At 35.9% G+C, this 21,264-nt stretch overlaps 2 protein-coding genes and 1 pseudogene across 3 annotated transcripts; 2 read left to right on the top strand and 1 right to left on the bottom strand.

The window, feature by feature from the left end:
* Nucleotides 1-197: 197 nt before the first annotated feature.
* Nucleotides 198-12,966, bottom strand: LOC129889863 (uncharacterized). 2 transcript variants are annotated; one of them, XM_055965328.1, is made up of 15 exons: nt 12,771-12,966; nt 12,524-12,695; nt 12,326-12,377; nt 12,190-12,229; nt 11,604-11,678; nt 10,227-10,339; nt 10,064-10,129; nt 5,317-5,462; nt 4,962-5,064; nt 4,814-4,872; nt 3,325-3,429; nt 2,744-2,819; nt 1,861-1,973; nt 1,306-1,365; nt 198-1,226 (listed from the first exon to the last, which is right to left on the bottom strand). In XM_055965328.1, exons 1-15 carry the CDS (start codon nt 12,856-12,858, stop codon nt 1,124-1,126), a joined length of 1,371 nt encoding a protein of 456 aa, XP_055821303.1. In that variant the 5' UTR covers nt 12,859-12,966; the 3' UTR covers nt 198-1,123. The 2 variants fall into 2 exon arrangements, with proteins under 2 accessions (XP_055821303.1, XP_055821304.1); XM_055965329.1 differs by lacking the exons at nt 198-1,226; nt 1,306-1,365 and having other exon boundaries at nt 1,883-1,978.
* Nucleotides 12,967-14,199: 1,233 nt separating this feature from the next.
* Nucleotides 14,200-16,662, top strand: LOC129889866 (uncharacterized). The gene has a single exon (XM_055965331.1). It carries the CDS (start codon nt 14,290-14,292, stop codon nt 16,489-16,491), a length of 2,202 nt encoding a protein of 733 aa, XP_055821306.1. The 5' UTR covers nt 14,200-14,289; the 3' UTR covers nt 16,492-16,662.
* A 1,310-nt stretch (nt 16,663-17,972) lies between these two features.
* Nucleotides 17,973-20,689, top strand: LOC129889864 (uncharacterized; annotated as a pseudogene).
* Nucleotides 20,690-21,264: the final 575 nt, after the last annotated feature.

Below are 21,264 nucleotides of genomic sequence, written 5' to 3' on the forward strand. Positions count from 1 at the left end.
AAGTCAATACAATGTCTCAATTATTTCTTTGATTGCTTAGGAGTTCTCGAATATTCCCTCCGTTTCAATTGGTTTGTTCTATTTTAGGAGTTCTCGAATACTCCCTCTGTTTCAATTGGTTTGTTCGATTTTTAACTTAGCAGTAAATTTAAGAAAGTAAAAAAAAAAGTTTTAATCACATGATCATAAACGAAAGATACATCAAATGCAACAATATGTCATTTAATCCCATGATTTGAAACATGTCATGTGAAAAGTTGAAATTACAAAGCTACAAAAAAAGAAGAGAAACATTCCTTGAGAAACACATTAAAAAGAAAAACAGGACAAACATATTGAAACGGAGGGGAGGAAGTATCAAATGGACCTCCCAGAAAGGTAACTTTAATGTGTTTGATTTCCTTAATTTTGCAATATCAGTAACATCTTTTTGTATTGATAAAGATGTCAAGAAGCATCATTCAGAGATAATGTTGCAGTAGATTCTGTTACCTCAAATCTGTCAGCTATTAAGACCACAATTCATCAAGCATATTCTCTAAGCCATTGAACTTGCATGACTCGACACTTGTCCAATTTAACCAGATGGAGAGCGGAGGTGAAGCTAGGATTTTGAGTTTATGAACTCTGAATTCTAAAAAAGGCAATTTAGTGGATTCTGCTTAACTTGTAGGCTGTAGCTCCGCCCCTAGTTATGGTGAATTTACAACATAAGAAGCATGAAACTGAACGTGATGGCATCATAAGGATCTCATATCCACTTCCACCTCAAAATTTCCAAGAATATACAAACCAAATGGCCATTGGCACCTCCACACACGACAAACTTCAGAAACCATTGCCTTGCAAGGACATTTGGCAAATTTTATTCTTTTCAGCTGGGCTTCGAAAATGCTTCTTGCGTCTGAATTTAGTATGTTGTTACAAAGTTATCATTTATTGGACAGCAGCTCAGCAAGCATCAACCACAGACGATGATGACAAGTAGTATAACAGCTTCAGACCAAATCTTCAAAGAACTGAATTACACAGATTTTCATACTGCTCATGATTTCTGATGCATGTACCTTATTGCTCAGCCGTTCCCAGAAGGAAACATCATAGCGCATCAAGTATCAACTCTTCAGAAGATGAAGTCGCTTACAGCATAGTTCTTACTAGCATAATGTTTCTTTACGATGTAGGAACTGTCTTCTACACCCGCACTCAAGCAATTTATCCTATGCCTGTGGAGGTAGCTCTTGTAGTAGAGTTGTGGAGATGTATTGCAAAACATGCAAGAAATTATTAAAATTTATCACTTACCATTCAAAGTGATCCTCACAGCAAATAGAATTGCAGATAATTGAAAGTCCAGCCGCTTTCCTGAATATAGCAACATAAATTAACTGGTTATTCACGAGGAATAAAATGCTTACCCCGGACACTGAACAAGTTTCAAAGATGTGATAACTTATGAATTGGATTCAAGAGAATTTTAGTTGTACCATGCTATACAACAAACTATTTTTTGAACTAAACCACATTGTGATGGAATATCAATCATTTTATCAACACATTAGAACAAGTTGTCTTAGTTTTTTATGCTGAGTATAAGTTGTGTTTCTCAGTTGGGATGGGTCTTATGGAAGGGGCACCAATAGCAATTATCACTCTGTCCCTAGGACCTAAATTCTTGAACTTGAGAATTTCAAAAGACAACAATATAATCTGGCGTTTTAATGTGTAGGAGTAACTGTCCAGTACACTAACACGATGAAGGGAATGGGTCGGGAGTTTACAGTTGATTACTGAGTTGACCAGTCAAGTCATGCTTTCATAAAATATATCAGCATCATTAGACGTAAAATGATCACATACCAAGTTGCAGAATACATATCGTAGAACTTGTCGAAAGCCTTATCAAAACAATAGTGACAAGCTAAAAGATCCTTGATGTCTGTCACTTTGCACGTAGATTTGCAGCATTTTACCTATGCTTAATAAAGATTGCATCATTAAGCATGTCGAACATACAGGTAAATATGATAAACTCAAGCTATATATGAAAATATCAAGAGCAACCAAAATGGTGATAAAATTAAAATCAGTATCAAAAATAAATCAACCAACTTAAGTCAACCCAAACTAGTTGGGCTTCCAAGGAACACAACAAAAGGACTTTGTAGGGGATCACCTACCCTAGTACTACTCTCTCCCAAGAATGCTTTGCTTTGGAGTTCTGATGTGGGGTATTAGCAGTAGCATGATTGCATCACTCACATAACTAGATTACTTTTACATTGGCAATCAACCTATAGCAATCCTCCTTTAGGGCGTGGGAATGGGTATACCTTGCAAATCTCTCTTAGGAGGAGTTAAAATCAGAAGCAGTAATTCAGAATGCTGACAGACAATGAAACAGGGAGCTCTGCTCAATCTTAGTACTATAATAAGCTTATATGACTTTGCACTCCAATGGTATACCACATTAACTAAACTTTTTTCATGATGCTCCAAAAGTAAGCATAAACAAAATAAAGCTTATATTTATTTTATATTCCAATATTATGTTTTGGCACAATTGATCTTGAACAAAATCAATAAATTCCTAATAATAACTAAATTGCAAAAAAAATATAGTACTATAACGAGAATTAGAAGCCTTACACTCTCCATAACTGTCACATTTACAGGTATGTACAATATGAATCATAACTTTAAGACGTTGAAATTACTGGAACTAAGATAGGTAAAGCTTTACCAAACGCTTGAGCTTATAGGAGTAATATTGTCTGTGAGAGGGGTGTCCAGTGATGTGTTCTCTCAGGTGACCTGCACTGAGATCACCATAGATAAAGATTAATCAATTCTCCTTCATTACAAATTGAATAAATCATAAGCTCCACTGGTTAAGAAGGCCAAAAACTGTGATGTTCAAAGGGTATCAGAATTATAGCTTCTTAGTATCCCTTTAGTTTCATCACAAAATCCCAGCTCCTCATTTGAATGGTTATCGGTTATGTTCAACCATGGAAGTAGGGGACCTCCCCCAAAATCCCTCAATAAAAGAAAACAGATTCTCTAGTTAAGAGTCATCTGTCACGTTTACCCACCAAAGCTCAAGTAACATTTATAGACCCACTTTAGGGGTCACACAGAATGAGGAAGGGGGAAGGGTGGGGGATTCCAAACTAGGAGAAGGCACCAAAAATTATAACATCCTAACATGTCATGAATCCCTTCTGGTTAGAGCAATTTGATGCTGCCAAAGGAGGTGACACATGAATTCACCAAGCAATATAGTACATAAAGCTGAGCTCACTTCAACTGCCGGTAAATTACCTGTCACAAAAAGTATTACTACAATCAAGACACATGGCTAAAGTAGTTGATCTTCGGCAGGTGTTACAGTTGGCATCCAATGAGCTTTTGCCAATTCGATGGCATCTGCAGATTAGGAGAGACCAAAAACCAATATTAGAGATGGGCATCAATCTAGTCCTAAATACATATATATGACTGCCTAATTTTATCAAATTGGCTTATCTAATAAATTTTAGCTTTCGCATTTCATAAGGGAACAAAGCTTTCAGCTTTAGAAAGTACTACCACTACCATGCAGCTATCAATTAATCTTTGTTATCAGAAGTAAACTAAGTTAAGGTATGAAATATGAACAAGATTCAAGGAGAACTTTAACAGAAAAACTAATGCTTCTTTTCATGGTATAGTGACAGAAATCTGAACCAAAAGAGGCAAGTATTGAATTTTTACAAAAGCATCTAGTAGAAGGGTTTAGGAGGATGCCAGAGACAGAAGAGCCTGGCTACTGCAGTATCTTAAAGCACTAAGAAAACATCAATCTAGATCTTTATTTATTTTTTCACATAATGTCTCATTCCTTTACAATACAAATTGCCAAAATTCAAAAAAATTGATTATATTTTTTGAAAGATAAAGTGCATACATTATTATCTATGTTTTTACATATCACCTCTTTCTGTGTTGAAATGGAAATATATAGTTGGACCTTAGACTGAATGCCTAATATTTAGCTGAGGATCAGAAAGGTCAAGAAGGTAATTCTTCGAAAAGAAATGACCAGAAATAAAGCATGGGACTATGATATGTTTATCTTGAATCATGGTGAACGATATTAAGCATGACAACACTTAGATTACTTTTCTTTCATCATTGTCATCAATCAGTCAAAGATCAAGTAGGAGAACAGACAATTCCGTAGGCTCAAATGGGGATTAATCCAACATAGGGCTGTCGATGGTGTTGATTATCTTAAACCATAGTTAGTAAATTGTCCTACATTGGTGGAGAGAGAGCTATTATCTCATTATATGGTCTTAGACAATCCTCACCTGGGTTGACTTAGCCAAGATTTATTTTCATAGCAAGGTATTAGAGTCAAACCCATTGCTATTCGTGATATACCTAACGTCTGGGCTCCCATGTAATGTTGTTCACATTCCAGATGTACCTTAGGCCTTGCATGAGGGCTTAATTTGTCAAGGGAATATGTTGTGTCCATACATGATCTTAGGCAATTCTCACGTCATGAGCTAGCTTTTGAGGTTGTGTTACACCTAAGGTCCATTTCCTTAACAACGGTGAATGGAGAATGCTCATATTCGCACACAAAGTGAAGGTCAAGATACACCAAACATATAAAGAACAAGCATACACGGTCAATGTACTCTCTCCTTCTTCCTCCTTCCTTCGGTCAGGGAGGAGGCTGCTCTATTGTTACATGGATACAACTTAAATGTAGTATAGAAGACTAAAGTTAAGAAAACAAAACTAGAAGGAAGTAAGGAACCTTTTATACAGTTGCAGAAGCTCTTTGGATATACTGGATTTACTTTGAGCCACTTCCACCTGTGTAAGGCATTACTAAGAATAGCATAACACAAATATAACTACTACTTCCTACTGGCTTATTTTCTAACATCTCAAGGAAGTAGAACCTGTTCGCTGGATTCACCAGCTTGACCAGAGGAAAGGGGTAGAATTTTTGATGCCATGACCAAACAATCTTCAGGAAGATGACCTGGCCTCTGACATTTCCAACTACACCAGTGAAATTATACTTAGAAAAAGGACTACCTATAGCAATCAGGAGCACAAAATAAGGCACATTTGACTTTTAATCATAAAGGTGGTTGCCACATCCAGTACATTGTGCAATAATTTAAGTCCAAGCAGAGCTTGATTGCTGAGAATGACCATCCACATATAACAGATAAAAGTCTTTGGTGCCCAAGACCTAATCTTGACTCTTGAGAGATTACTCATCTTCAAACTGAATGTCAACAAGCTTACCACTCATAAGTACAAAGAGCAGATCTCTTCTTGGACCACCGATGACGGTCATAATCCCAGATGTCGCCTCCAGATTCAGGAACTTCCAATTTGCACTTTTGTCCAGAAAATGTCTCAGCTTGGACTTTGCTGCTACTTAAGGCCCCCTAAGACATCATCAGAGAAACAGTTGGAGTTGAAGAAGCAGGTATCTCATATGTATATTGTGAGAAAATATAGGAGAAAAATATTATTGAATTGTGTAAAACAATATTACACAAAGACCCTCTTTATAGACACTATAAAACAATCATTTTCCAAGTAGAATACTATAAAATATTCATATTTCTATTCCTATTCTAAGTAGGATATAATCTATTTCTATTTCTATTCCTATTCTAAGTAGGATTGTGTACACCTATTCCTATTCTAACACTCCCCCTCAAGCTGGTGCATACAAATCATATGTACCTAGCTTGTTACAAATATAATTAATACGAGGACCGGTGAGGGACTTGGTGAAGATATCTGCAAGTTGATCACTTGACTTCACAAACTTTGTAACAATATCTCCTGAGAGTATCTTTTCTCTGACAAAGTGACAATCAATCTCAATGTGCTTAGTCCTCTTATGAAACACTGGATTTGATGCGATATGTCGACACATAGCGATAAATTCCTGAATTGCAATGTTGAACTTTCCAAACCAAGCTTGAGAAGACTATTTCAGACCATAGAGTGACTTACACAATCGACATACAAAGACTACCAGACTCCCCTGAGCAACAAAATCAGGTGGTTGCTCCATATAGACTTCTTTCTAGAGATCACCGTGGAGAAAAACATATGTCCAACTGATTAAAAGGCCAATGGAGAACGACAACTATAGATAGAAAAAAGGCGGACATATGCTATTTTAGCCACGAGATAGAAAATATCACTGTAATCTAGTCCAAATATCTGAGGTTGAATGAAATCGATTCTTTTTTAGATAAAAAAATCTAAATCGGATAGGATAGATGGATGGATCTATCTTTCTATTCATATATATTACTAATCAAAATGGATTTCTATAGTGTTGTAGCGTAGCAAGAAGCCCCAAATCCTTGATTTGGCCAGGAAAGACTGCACTGCTTTGGGCCCAGGAAGCGAAGGGAATGAGCTCGACTGCTTCTCCTCCACACTTCTTTTTCTCCATGCCCCGCCTTCTTTTTTTTTTTTTGGCGAAAGTAAATCTGAAACAGAACGAAAACACTGCAGGAAAACTCAGATCTCTCAGAAACAATGCAATGGCCGCAACATGCTCATGCCCTAGATTATTAGATTTGATGGCTGAAAATGGTCACAATCTAAGAAATAAAACTATATGGGTAGGGTCAGAATGATGGCATGACCTTACTGAGAAAGAGAATGATATGGGTAGGGTCGGAATGATGGCATGACCCTACACAAATAAGAAAGTAGTCACCGAAAAGATGGCACGGTGCTACGCAAATCATATACGAAAAAATAGTCACCGGAAAGATGGCACGGTGCTACACAAATAGATATGAGAAAGTAATCCAAAAAAATGCACGGTACTATGCAAATTAAATATGAAAAAATAGTCACTGAAAAGATGCAAGGTGCTATGCAAATTAGATATGAGAAAATAGCCACCAAAAAGATATATGGTGACCCAGACTTTTGCAAACATAATCATTGGTCAGACGGGCGACATATATGAGTAATAGCCGCCCGCCGGCAGCAGAAGCTCTTTAAATCTTTACCAAGTTCATAGAGGCTCTGATACCATGTGAGAAAATATAGGAGAAAAATATTATTGAATTGTGTAAAAACAATATTACACAAAGACCCTATTTATAGACACTATAAAACAATCATTTTCCAAGTAGAATACTATAAACTATTCATATTTCTATTCTTATTTTAAGTAGGATACTATAATCTATTCCTATTCTAAGTAGGATTGTGTACACCTATTCCTATTCTAACATATATAAAAGTACGTATTGCTCAAATGTTTTTATTTTTTCAGGTAACAGTATTGCTCAAATGATTTACAGATTGGGTGTGTGCTACATATCCTGAGTCCTGACCAACATACAACTCCAGTTTAGTTAGAAGCTCTAATGTTCAAGACATGGGACCCTTTAAAAATGCTGAATTCTTATCTGATTAGACTCCAATATTCTCAAACTAATTAAAATAATACAAAAATGTTATGAAAACATAAAAATGTGTCTAGCAAGGGAATAAGCACAACCAGGTCAGCTCTTTTATTTTCTTTTTTAACAATTGTTGGCTACCCGAACTTGTTCGGGACTAAGACGTAGTAGTTGTTGTGACCATTGTAGGCTCATCAAATTTCATCGTTAATTTCTGTTATTAGATTTGAACATTTTTATTCGAAATTACATATACTTTCTCTTTGAATTATTTTCATAACCTATATACATAAAAAGTACTAAAAGAATATTCATCATTCTGATATATAAGTTTCCATTTTTATTATTTTTCTATTTTCTTTCTAGAATTCCAAATGACCAGGTATGTTGTATGACGAGAAACAAAATCCTTTTTCAACTTCACCTTACAATAAAGTAGCTGGAAAATTCTTAGTTCATTTGACTTGTTTCCTAACAGCTGGTTAAATAATACAGTCTAAATTGGAACGGTGGAAGTAAAAAAAAATTACTGTCATAATTTTGTCAGTTAGTAAGGTCTCTCAAAATAAAATACTCTTGAAAAATAATATAATCCACTTTGGAAAGGAATCACTTCTTCAGAAAGAAAAAGATGTCTTATGGTAACATATCCAATCATAAGTTTGAGTACTTTATGAAAAATAAAAATGAGTTCTAGATCATTGAATCCAATGTAAAACCGACACATTCATATATGCTATTATACTTTGTGATCTTTCTACTTGAATTAATGATAAATGTTTAAATACTTAAATATGTAGTACATCTATCAAGAAAGTGAAATTAGACTAATTTACTATATAACTTTTTAGGTATCTTCGAGTTAGTATTTTAGGTATAGTGAGTTAAACTAGTGCATGAAAAAACAAAAACAATGCAAAAAAAAATGCAGCATAACTGAGTCTTGAGTGTTTCTTTTAAGTTTGAAAAGTTGAACATTTCAACTTTACATTTGAGCATTTCATGGAAGTCTGATTGGTTTTATTGAGTCTTACTGTTTAAACTAATCAACAGATAAAACTTATCAAATAGAATGAGAACTCGAATAATAAAAAGAGGGATAATTTCAGAGGCCTCCCTTCGATTTTCGTTCTATAACATTCACCATCCCTGTGATTTACACTATTATGCTTACCTCCCTTATTTTGATTTTCTTTGTAACCATTCTTTAAATCTATTTAAAATAAATATAAATTAATTACGATTTGACAAGTTTGTCTTTCTTTGTATTAATTTCTTCAAATTAATGCATATTATTAAAAAATAACTTATTTAATGAATACTTTAAAAATAAATCAACACAACAACCGGTGGCTCTTCTCAACTCTTATTCTTCTCTGAAACATCTTATCCAAATTCATACTCAAATCATAATCTCCGGACTATCTCAACAAAATTGCATCCTCCTCAAAATTGTCAACTTTTTTTGCTTCTCATACCCCCATTAACTCATCTTGTTACGCCGGTCTTGTCATCAAACAATCCCACAATTCGTCTAATTCTTGGTGGAATATCCTCATTAGGAATTATGTTTCAGGTGAAAACTGTTCACATAGTGAAGCCATTCGTTTTTTTTTTGAAATGCAGCGTTCTGGAGTTGCTTTTGATGAATTCACATACCCTTTTCTCTTCAAGGCTTGTTCATCCTTTTTGGGTCTGAAAGAAGGGAAACAGATTCACTGATGCGATCAACATTGGTATTTGTAACAATGTGTATGTCCAGAACACTTTGATTCATTTTTATGGGTCTTGCAAGAAGATTGTGGATGCATACACGGTGTTTGCTGTAACGTCGCTTAGAGATATTGTTTCTTGGAATTCGATAATTTTGGCTTGTGTTGAAGTTGTTGGTATTATGATGCGATTGAGATTTGTCATCTGATTAGAAAATGTGGGATTCAACCGGATGAAACAACCGTGGTGGTTTTGCTTTGTGCTTGTGCTGAGTTGGGTGGCTTGAGCTTAGGGAAATGGATTCATTGTCAAGTAATTGAGCAAGGGATGTTAGTGAATTGTCAATTGGGAACTTCCCTTGTTTACATGTATGCTAAATGTGGAGCAGTGGATTATGCTCATTTGATCTTCGACAGGATTGGTGAAAGAAATGTGTGGACATGGAGTGCGATGAGTCTTGAATTAGCTAGGCATGGATTTATGTTGATTTATTTTTAAAATATTTATTAAATAAGTTGTTTTTTATAATATGCATTAATATGAAGAAGTTACTATAAAAAAGGGCAAACTTGTCAAATTATAATTAATTTATATTTATTTTAAATAGGTTTAAAAATGGTTACAAAAAAAAGAACAAAATAAGGGAGGTAGGCATAATATCGTAAACCACAAGGGAGGTGAGTGTTATAGAACAAAACTTGAAGGAAGGTCTCTGAAATTATCCCTAAAAAGAATTCTCAAAATGACCCCAGATCTCTACTACTTAACCAATAAATTATCTTTTACCTGTTTTTGACATATATCATTTTGAAAAGCAATAGTTAAATCCTGAATCTTTACACATGTATCCATGCTGATCTATATATACAGATAGAGAGAACAAATACCTGCTGTAGTTTAAGATTTTGCAGGTGGTCAGATTTGCAATCCGTACTGCATATGTCTTCTTCAGTCTACAAGCAAGGCAAACAAGGATTTGGGGTTCGTTAAGAAAGGAACATCAAGTACAAGTTAACAAAAGAGAAACAGACCCATGATCCAGTGACTTACCTCATCACATATATACTCCCCGTACTTCCCACATACCACACAAGAAGGTTCTCCTGGAAGAGGAAATCGTTGCTCACTGCGAGTTTTAACTCTATCCGTTTCATTTCCACTACCTAAAACAGTTAATGGAGAAAATCATTTAAGAGAGAATGAATGGAAAGCTCTCGAAAGCCACAATAAACAAGCTGTTTGCAAATTTCAGACTTGAGAAGATAGAATTTATTGACTATCTGTCAAGGGATTTCGATGGGGTAGGAATTATATCATATAGATACAATGCTAGATTAGTAGTTAATGGATTCCTTCAAGAATATTAAGTCAAACCTTTAAATATAGGAAAAACATTTGTTCCATGTTGCTAAACACCTTTTGTGGCATTCTTTCCTTGGATGCAATCAAAAGGTGGCACTATATTCAATTTGACTTGAAGAATAAAATGTCTTATACAGATACATATATCTGCATAGATATGTATATCTACATAAACAAACACATCTGTATGTATAGGCATAGATCCCTTATCAAAAAATGCATGGACAGAGATTTGATACCAATCCAGAGTGTTGAAAATATAGCAATTTTTTTCTGTGTTCGTTATTTTCCGACAATTGGAAGAAATCTTCACCGGCACATGGATCTCCTACAGTAACCTCCATTCTGATGGAAATCGACGATGAGTTTACAACGGTTTTCGAGTAGTGCGGAATAGGAACCACCAGATTGGCATGGCATAAGCTCATTGTTGGAGACAAGAACAAGTGGATCTAGTTTTGAGAGCATGCCTTACTCTAATGGGGCATATAGTTTCCAAGTGAAGGAAAGTAAAACATATTTTTATTTTGGTTTCCCGGTACCCGCATTGGGCCCCTACTAAACCGGATTCACACCATATTAGGCCTAGTTAAGGGGGGAGCACTCCCTAACAAAAACAAATTCATACCTAGGGCTCAAACCCAAGACCTCTGGCTAAGGGTGCAGGGATCCTATCTATCCCACCACAAAACCCTTGTTAGTGAAGGAAAGTGAAACATATATGTAATATCCTAGCTATCTTGCTGGTCCATTATAAAGCCTACTAACCAGAAAATCTTTTAGAATGAGAAAGAGCAACCAAAAGGCTATTCCATAGGTGACTCACTCTACCATAAAGTCTTTTAAGAACGAGAAATCCAACTAAAAGTCTATTCCATAACAGATTCTTGTTGCCAAGTCAAAGGGGATATGTAGATGCATTATGTATAGACATATATTCATACACATGTGTGTATGTGCTTCTACCCCACATGACTCTTACAGATACTTCTGATGAAAGGGATACGTAATTAGACGGTATACAAAATCACAAAGTAAAATTAATGAAATTCCAGTTCTGCTAACCTTTAACCAGTAAAGTTTCAGTGTTCGAATAAGGATTATCACCCTTTTCACATTCTGATGAAGTGCTTGCATCACCTGAAAAATTCATGAACATTTTTTCATGAGCTCAGTCTTGGCAGGAAAAACTTCCTACTCCTAGCTCATTCAAGTAAAAGGACAAAACGAGAAAATAGGAATAAAAAGACTCAACAAGTAGATGATTGATATTTTGCTGCACGATAATAAAGTATAATAAAAGGATGAACGAGGGAAGTGCAGAGAAACATCAAAGAGGTCCAATTTGGCAGGTATATGTAAATGATAGACACCAAAGTATCCAGTACAATAATTTTGCTCTTAGCAACAATAAGTGTAACCCTCAGAATGCAAAAAATAAAAATCCTCTTGAAAGTCAAACTACTTTTTTCCAAATGAATCCATATAACACAGATGATGGAAACACTCAAAAATATGGAACTCTTAAAACAAGCAAGGATACTTTGAGTCGCAATTAACACATATAATCAATTGCATACCCAAACTAAAATTAAACCTTTTCAATTCACTAAGAATTAACCAAAAAGAAGAAAAGCCAAACCAAACTTACTGTCGTACTCCAACAAATGCAATGATGAACTTGAAGGTTCCTGGAACAGAATTACAACCCAAACAATCATTAAACCATAATTGACATAATAGTAAGCATAAGTACAAAACACATTCAAACAAATAGTTCCCATTACCAAAACTTCTACAGTCAATTCTTCATAAGGCTGAATTGAACTAGCCTCCTTCCTGCATTTCAAATACAAAAAGAGCATCTCACAACTCCAGATTTCACAAGTAACTTTTTCCTTTCTGTCACATCCTAGATTATTAAAGTGAAAAAGATAAATCTACTTGATATTTGAAGATTAATAGAAAATCAATACTAAAATCACCTCATTTTTTCTATATAATCCTGGTGAGACATAGGCAAATCATTCACTTCCACTTCATTGTTCTGCTGCACCTTAGATTTCCGTTCCCTTCGGCGTTTCCTGTGGCCGGTTTTTCTCTCAACGGAATTCGTCTCAACCGGAGGCGGAACGTTACCGGTGACAACATCATACGCTGGAAATTAAGAAGAAAAAACACGAATTAAATTGAAGAAAATACAAAACCAAAACGATGAATAAGAATTGAAACCTTGAAGATTTTGAATTGCAGAATTGAGATTGAAGGCTTTGTTGTATGCATAGGAAGGGTTCTTGTAGAAATTGCTCCTCGTCGTCATTTCCGTCTTTTGCCTTTCTCTACTTTTAGCTCTAACATTTTTTAAACTGAAAAAAGGTGCCCAAATGATTTTGCCTTGCCTTTATTTTTCTTTTTTGAGTGTCAAAAAAATGCTAAATACTCTCCTAATATATACAAACAAAAATAACACTCCTAATATACAAATACAAAAAATACGTAAATTTTGAGAATGCTCATATTTATTTTTACTCCAACCAATGATTTGAAAGGTTTAAGGAGGTATAAAAAGTATTTTTTATTAAAAAGTCCTAACTTATTGATTTTTCAATAAATATATTAAAATCTAAACATTTTTTTATATTATATTTAATTTATTGTATATTCATACAAAATCAAAAATATTTTTTCAATAATTTGTGGATATTAATATTATTTGCAAAGTCGAGACAACTCCAACCGTTCTTCTTCAAAATAATGTTACCAAGTCTCTATTTGGTGTAAGAATACTATCCCAATTGATGAAGTAGTGAAAATAACTTTACTGGATCCACTATTTATTCATCTTTCAAATCAAGAAGGCTAAATATCTAGTTATTCAGAACACAAGTGTATATTGTGTCAAATTGTCTCATAGTTGTTTAAAGTCTTGTAGAGAACATCTTTATCACTATCTTCACTTATTTTTATTATTTCTAGCAAAATTTAAAATAGAAAATGTTTATTCCCTTACAAGAAGCTATATGACAATGGAAGGAAGAATTTAGGTACCTAGTTTTTGTCAACAACACACTTTTCATATACCACACTTGTGGAATAAATCTTATTTTAAAGGTTGACCTGGTAAACATTGAAATGAAGTGGGAACAAAGAAGAAAGAAAAGACCTTCGACTTGGAAAATTAACAAACGCTTTTCATCTCGTGAGATTTTCTAAGCTACTATTAAATAAAAGTCACATACACTGTAGACAACACATCAGCTGTCAATGTTGACAATTTCTTCTTTTATTTTCTCTCTTTAGATTTTTGTTGTTTTCAGCCCACGTTGTTGTGTTTGGTATATCAAATGCCTTTTTTCCATCGAGAATATCTTTTCGAAAAATGTTTTCCACTATTTTCTATCTATCTTTAGTTTTAGACCACAAAATTCAAAAAAATTCTTTTGCTATTTTAAACTCTGTCAAATCAAAATCAAACAATAAAATTGAAACAAGATGGAGTAGTAACAATTATCAGAAGGAAAGCATAGAGAAAACACTGAACATATTGATTTGTGGGGCTCTCCTTGTGGAAAATTCTATTGTCAATACACATCAAATTGTCGATCATTCAATACAATTGAAAGCTCAGTCATCCTTCCATATTGGTTTCAAATCACAAAGCTGAAAATCAAGATAACCATTTGATGCAACTCTTATATTCTTGCTCCTGAATTTAGTAACCACAAGGGAAATAGGAGTACTCACGGTGAACATGCATGTGGCGTCGTGTGATAATAATTATTGCCATATGGTCACCGACGCATGTAACAAAAGATGCTACAGCAAATCATTCAGTACACCAATGCCAATGATTGGTATCTATGTAGCAGCAGCATCTCTACTTTGTACCCTTGCTATGGCTGCTGATGCTTTCCAAGCCTTTCGCCTAAAAAGACTTTGGTTCCCATGCAAATTCTTTCCTCTGAATGCTGCTTCTCTTACAGTTTTAGCTGTAGCAATGAAGTTGCCTGTCGATATATCTGAACCGATGCCAGGTCATACTGACCAGCTTTCCAAACTGGCAAGCACTGCTTTCATGTGTGTTGTAATAGGTAACTTCATGCCATCAATAGGAGCCATGAGTAACAAAGAAATCTTGTCGAACGTTGTAGCTCTGGACATCCTGGTAATCACCATCATTGTCAATCTATGCATTGAAATACATACTGGTTTGATTTTTAACCTGAAATATGAATTTATAGCAACTGTATTCCTTATGTTTCTCCTGATATTGGTACTGAGTTTCTCCTCTTCAACACTTGCAACCACCAAAAAGATTCTTGAACTTAACTATAAAGAAGCATATCAAACAACCTTGAGGGATGATACACTAGCATTCGGAAAGTTATCCATCGATAGACTGAGAGACACTGTGGAAAAGTGTTGGATGATGGTCGAAACTAGTAACCCTCAATTTGTGATGGCTCGTTCTGTAACCTTTTCAACTTCAGGGACAATCTGTGTGTTGGCATGTCTAATTTTGATGGAAGCTCTTATAAGAATATACAATTCACCTCCATATTTCCCAAATAGTTCAACGTACAAATGGACAACAGGCTTAGTTCTTATTGTTCAGTCTATTGGGGTGGTAGTGGGTACTGTTGCTCCAGCACTCAGATGGTTTATCTTGATAAGATTTAAGCGCTCCAACAAAACTGGCAATACCAATGCGAATTTCCTTGGAGTCGAAGACTACTGGATCCGCAAGCTGGTTGAGTGGAAGGAGAGACCATTGTCTTTAAACATCAGGGGAACAAAATTTAGAAAATATCTCCAGGGTACAAGAAACTTAATTCTTGCCTTCTGCATAAGAAGTCAAATTCTGGTTGTGTTAACGAGCAAATGTATGCGGTTTATCTCAGTTGTTTCCTTCAACTTGATGTTTTTGTGTCAACTTCAGGGCCCAAACTATCATCAATCAGAACCAGAACACAGGAGAGAGACTGAATTGCACCGTTATGTTCTGTTACTAGAAGGTGAAGAAGAACTGCCTGAAAGAATCTTTAAGAACATATCTGGTAATGCAAACAGACTAGTAGACACAGGAAGGAAACGGCAGCCAAAACAACTGGTTAATTTGCTAAGAAAATCTAGCAGCTTTTCTGGGGTGGCAGATATTTACTGTGACCAAGTTCCAGGACTGCATTCAGTAGAACCTTCAAACTGCTGGACCATAAGCCTGGTGACACTCACTAGCATTACTGTTGCACTTCCCAAAGTGAGGGATCAGATGGACTATCAGCTGATAAGGAGTGTCCATGAAGGCCTTACGTATGCCAGCTTCATAGAGGAAACTATGTATCCTGAAGGTGAGTTCACAAACATTAGAAACGCAGCACATATAGTGTGGGAAGAACTGGAGATCCATCAAAAATGGTTGGATGAGGACTTACAGAAATCGACCCTCGAGGGAAAAACTTCTATGGAAATACTTGAGATGCTTACAGGAATAGCTTCAAAGAAGGTGATGGATTTCAAACAAACCACTGATGGAAGAACGCTCGACAACCCTCTCAACTGGCCAGTCAGAATAATAGCTGCCAATTCAATGTATAAAATTGGGAAGGCCATCTTGCTGTTGCTGAATAGTGAAGGACACAATGTCTTGGTTGATGAAAAACTATTCGAGAGATTATCCATTACAATAGCAGATATACTAAGTACTTGCTTTACCAATCTGCCACGAGCTATAACTATGGCTTGTAATTCTGGTGCCATTGAAGAGAGGGAAAAAAGTGTGCGCAGAGCAGCTTTATTAGTTGGTAAGACCGAAGAGATCTTGAAGATAATTCAACACCATGAACTTCCAAATATAAATGCTGATCAATCAGCTTACATTGATCAGTGGAAGCTTACACTCCAGTCAACAAACCCTGTTCCTGTCATCCCTTCCAATAGTGAAATTCTGCTCTGAGCTATCATACCTAATTGAGAGCCATCATATTCAGATGGTAAGTTACATATCCATGAGCTATGATATGAGTAACAATGTATACATAACCAGTATTTCCATAACTACCATAGTACTTATCAAATTATGCATGTCTTAGAATGATTTAACTTAATGAAGATTTTAGTTTTCCAAGTAGTTCTTCTTGAACATTCATGTGCAGGAACAAGCGTATGTAAGGCTATAAGTGACTTGTTTACATATATTATGTTCAAGTATTTCCATACGGACTCTCTGGACTTACTTTCCAATTACTGCGTAACTGCATTTTTATGCTTCTAAAGTGATTAATCCCATCTAGATGAACAAGTGTTGACAGTTATTCATTTGTGATGTTTTAAAGGTGGACTATCATCTAACTGATAAAGAATACCTCAAAGATCTTGATAACAGTAACTTATGAATACTTCAGAGATCTTCTAATTAGATAATACTGACTTAAGAATATGTATAGCATGTTTTATAACTTATTTGTCCCAAATGTTAAGGATAACATTGCTAACTAGTTCCGTGCATTCACCACTTGCTTTTCATTTAACAGATTTAGAAATAGAACCAAAGTCAGCCCAATGAGCGGGCTTCTAGCACTTGATGAGTCCAATGTTTCTCTGTGGATGTCTAGTTTACAGTTTTCTTATGTTTACTTGAGACAAACTCAACTGTAATAGTTCATGAGATGATCTAGTATATTACTTCATGAACTCTACAGTGGATTTGTTTTAATTTCTGTTCTGTTACAATTTGTTGTTTTTGTAATTATATGTTGTTTCTTGTACTTCAGCTACTTCTAATTTGAGACTGCTTTGGATTGTTATTCCTTGAACCAAGGGTCCATCGGAAACAACCTCTCTACCTTTGAGGTAAGGGTAAGGTTTACATACACTCTACCCTCCTTAGGTACACTTTGTGGGACTACACTGGGTATGTTGACCTCTACAGTGGATCCTTATCTTTTGGTACATGTTATGTCTAACTCCTACCTTTGTGGGGTAGAGAGACTGTTTCCGTAAGATCAATCAGATGTGAACTGAAAAGTAAACCCATTTCCCTGGACAGTTTTTTTTGGCAGGGGTGGTTGGGATTGGTTTGGGAAGGAGAAAAAAAAAGAAGAAAATTAGAGATGGGAGAACTTGACTGGCACTAATTTCCACAATCCAAAGACGACTTCGTAATAATTTATCTTTTATAATACCTTTGAACAAGAGACAACAATGCACTGAAATTCTACAGATAAACAGAGTCTGGAGAAATAATATTTTCTACATAAACACTGGTTAGTTGGACCTATCAACTTAGCTAATTAACGTAGTGACCAATTTATTTTCTAAGTATTGTCTGCCTTGACTAGCAGACAATCTTGGCAACCACCTGAGAAGCAGTCAGATATGGGCTTCAAAGAAAACCTTAAAAATGCTGTCATATTCCACCATTTTTCACTAAAAAATTCAGGTCAAAGTCCTGGTTCACCTTGACTTGCTGACTTTTTAAACAACCTTTAACGTGTGAATTCATCTGTGCGAATTCATCTATGACCAAAGCAGGTAAATAGCTCAAACGATAGTGAAGATGTTTATTAGAAAGAGTAAATCTTGGAAATAGCTTGAAACATACTGAATGAAACAAATAGATATGGTTGTACCAAAAAGAACAACCTAGACAATACCCAAAGGAAAATTTTCTAATCGGAGTATAGAAGCTCTACCATAGACAAGGATTTCAGCTTTAAGCAAGAGATAACGGGCGAAGAGATTGAAACACAATGGGGAAGATCGGTTGCACCATAGATGGAAACTTAAATGACTCGAAATTCAGCGAGCCAATGCCATGGATTGGTATCTATGTAGCAGCAGCATCTGCAGCTTGTGCACTTGGGATGGCAATGGATGCCCTTCATGGACTGCGCCATAGAAAATTCTGGTTTCCTTGCAACTTCTTCTCTCTCAACGCTACAACCTTGACGCTCCTAGCTGTTGCCACCAAGTTGTCTGTTGATCTAAATACCTCCATGCCCCGTCGACAAGATCAGCTGACGAAACTTAGCAGTGCTGCTCTAATATGTACGGTAATTGCTAATTTCAGGACTTCTTTAGGACTCATGGAGAATAAAGAGCTGTTGATGAACATAATTGCTTTGGGAATTTTCGTTATCACAGCCATCGTGAACATTGGTATACATTTAGCTACTGGTGTAATCTATGTTTACTTCAGAGAGCATATAGCCCTCATGTTTCTTATGCTTGTTTTGCTTCTGTTACTGATCTCCTCAGCTGTGACAACACCAACTACAAAGCGTTATTTGGACCTGAAATATTACAATAAGTACAAGTTAGCAAACAAAGAATGCAACATCATGGATACATGCACAACTGAGAAACTTAAGGACGAGCTGATGAAATTTTGGACCATGACCTATACCTCTTGCTCCCACTTCGTGGGGGGGGTGCTTAGCAACATGCACAGCATCCAGAGTTTTTTGCCTTATGAACACAGTAATTTATGCTGAAGCCATGTTTAGGTCTTACTTCCTCCATAAGAGCTTCAACTTTTGTAGTGGAGACTCTGAATACAAGTGGTCCACAACCTTGATTCTTGTAACTCACACAGTGGCAATAGGAGTAGGAACTATAGCACCAGCTTTTAGATGGTTCAGAGCCATAAATTTCCGGTGCCCCAAAAAAGCAAATAATGCCTGCAAATTCAAGTTGTTCAAAGTGGAGAACTACTGGATCCGCATCCTGCTTCAGTGGAAAGAATGCCCATTGGATTTCAGATATTGTGGTCGGCATGGTAGAAAATTTGCTCATAAAATAAAGAACAAACTTCTTGATTGCTGCATTTGGATACAAATTCTGATGGTGTCACTTAGTAAGCTAGTCCGGCTCATTTCCGTTTTCTCTGTAAGTCGGTCACTGATAAGCTGTCGGAAAGCAATCAAGATGCTAAAATGCAACAGTATGGTATTGAGTCTTGATACAGAGTTAAGGTCCCAAACCAGTTCAAAACCAGATCTTAGCCGATATGCTTTACACCTTGAAGGAGAGGAAGCATTAATTGATTTGATGATGCAAAGCAACCATGATGTGGTTGGTCATTGTATTGGGATAGGGAAAAAGAAGCAGCCTAAACATCTTCTACGGCTTCTGGAGAAACTGAAATCATCACCTGGATTCAGAGGAGTGCATGAATTTGACAATGCTCACATCCATTCAATAAACTCGGAAGATCCTCCTAATTGTTGGGCTCTCCCTGTAGTGACACTAACAAGCATAGCAATTGCACTTCCAAACACTGACTTTCATTCAATCAAGGAACTAATCAGGTGTGTGCATGAAGGGCTCGTGTACATCAAACTAGTGGAAGATAACCTGGATGCAAGAAAAGACCTCGCAAACATCAGGCAGGCAGCAGAATTAGTGTGGTTAGAAGTTGACCTATGTTACAAGTGGCTGGATGTGGATCTCCGAAAGACGGCCTCTTAAGGACAAAATCCAAAAGACATGCTTGAAAGTCTCTCTGAGAAAGCAAAGAAGAGATTCATCGAATTCAGAAAGAAAGATTCGATTGTCTGTCCAAAGAAATCACCTTCAAAATGGCCTATCAATATGTTGGTAGCCAACTGCATGTACAGAATCTGTCAAACTCTTTTGGTAAGTTCTGATAGCATAGAGTTTGAGAACAGCAAAATCATGTTTGACAAATTGTCAACCATAATCACAGACATAACGGGCGCTTGTCTTACCAACCTACAAAGAGTTATATCTATGCAATGCCATCATGGCACCATCGAGGAGAGAGCAAAAGGTGTCTGCTCGGCCATCTTACTTCTCGGAAAAGTAGAGAATATTCTGGAAATTCTTCGTTCACAGCCACTTCCAAGTTCAGTACCAGATCAATTGGTGAAAATTGATCATTGGTGTACACTTAGCAAAGAGGTAGACTATCTCTCCTGCAGTAGTAGTTCAACCTCAAATTGTACTCCAACTTCCCAAGTTCATCTGACTTGTATCTAACAGTGGACTGAGAAGCAAATGCCTGACATCTTGTTTGGATGGTTGCTACATATTGTTTCATAATGTATTGTATTATATTGTAGTGTGTTGTATTGCATTGTTGTATCGTTTCTTGTCATTACATAATGTCATACATCAACAATTTGAAGGATAAACCTACAAGAACGGTAGGGTAAAAGGTAAAATATGATTATTAGATAATAAGCAAAGACAAAATGAAGGAAAGAATGATAACGACGCGATCACACCAAATCGGACATTACATAAAATGAGACTTTTCGTTGTTACATGGCGATGGATTTAATGATGCGATACAATAAGTTTAAGTAACAATCAAACCAAACATTGTAAAAACTAACAACACAATACAATACAATAGATAACAACCTCCAAACAAATTCTCTGATTAACAATCCAGGCTAAGTTCTGTTGCAGTAGTATCATATTTGAAAAAAGTGATTTACAAGATGCAAGAAATCTAATCTGCAACACTATATCTTTTTGGCTGCTAAAATGGTCTTAGAGATTTCCAAGTTTTCCTCTACTTGGTCTAATATTTGCTTGTGCTCTTTGAATTCTGAGTTAGCCTTATTGTCCTACCCTACTTGTATAGATCATATAAGAAAACAAACGATTTCGATTTAGTAAGATATTTGTATGTTGACAAGTTAAGACTAGAGTTGTTAGAAAGTTTGTATGTGTTTGTAGTTTAGTTACTCCCTAATTT

The sequence above is a fragment of the Solanum dulcamara genome, chromosome 5 (assembly GCF_947179165.1).
Source record: "Solanum dulcamara chromosome 5, daSolDulc1.2, whole genome shotgun sequence".
Lineage (NCBI taxonomy): Eukaryota > Viridiplantae > Streptophyta > Magnoliopsida > Solanales > Solanaceae > Solanum > Solanum dulcamara.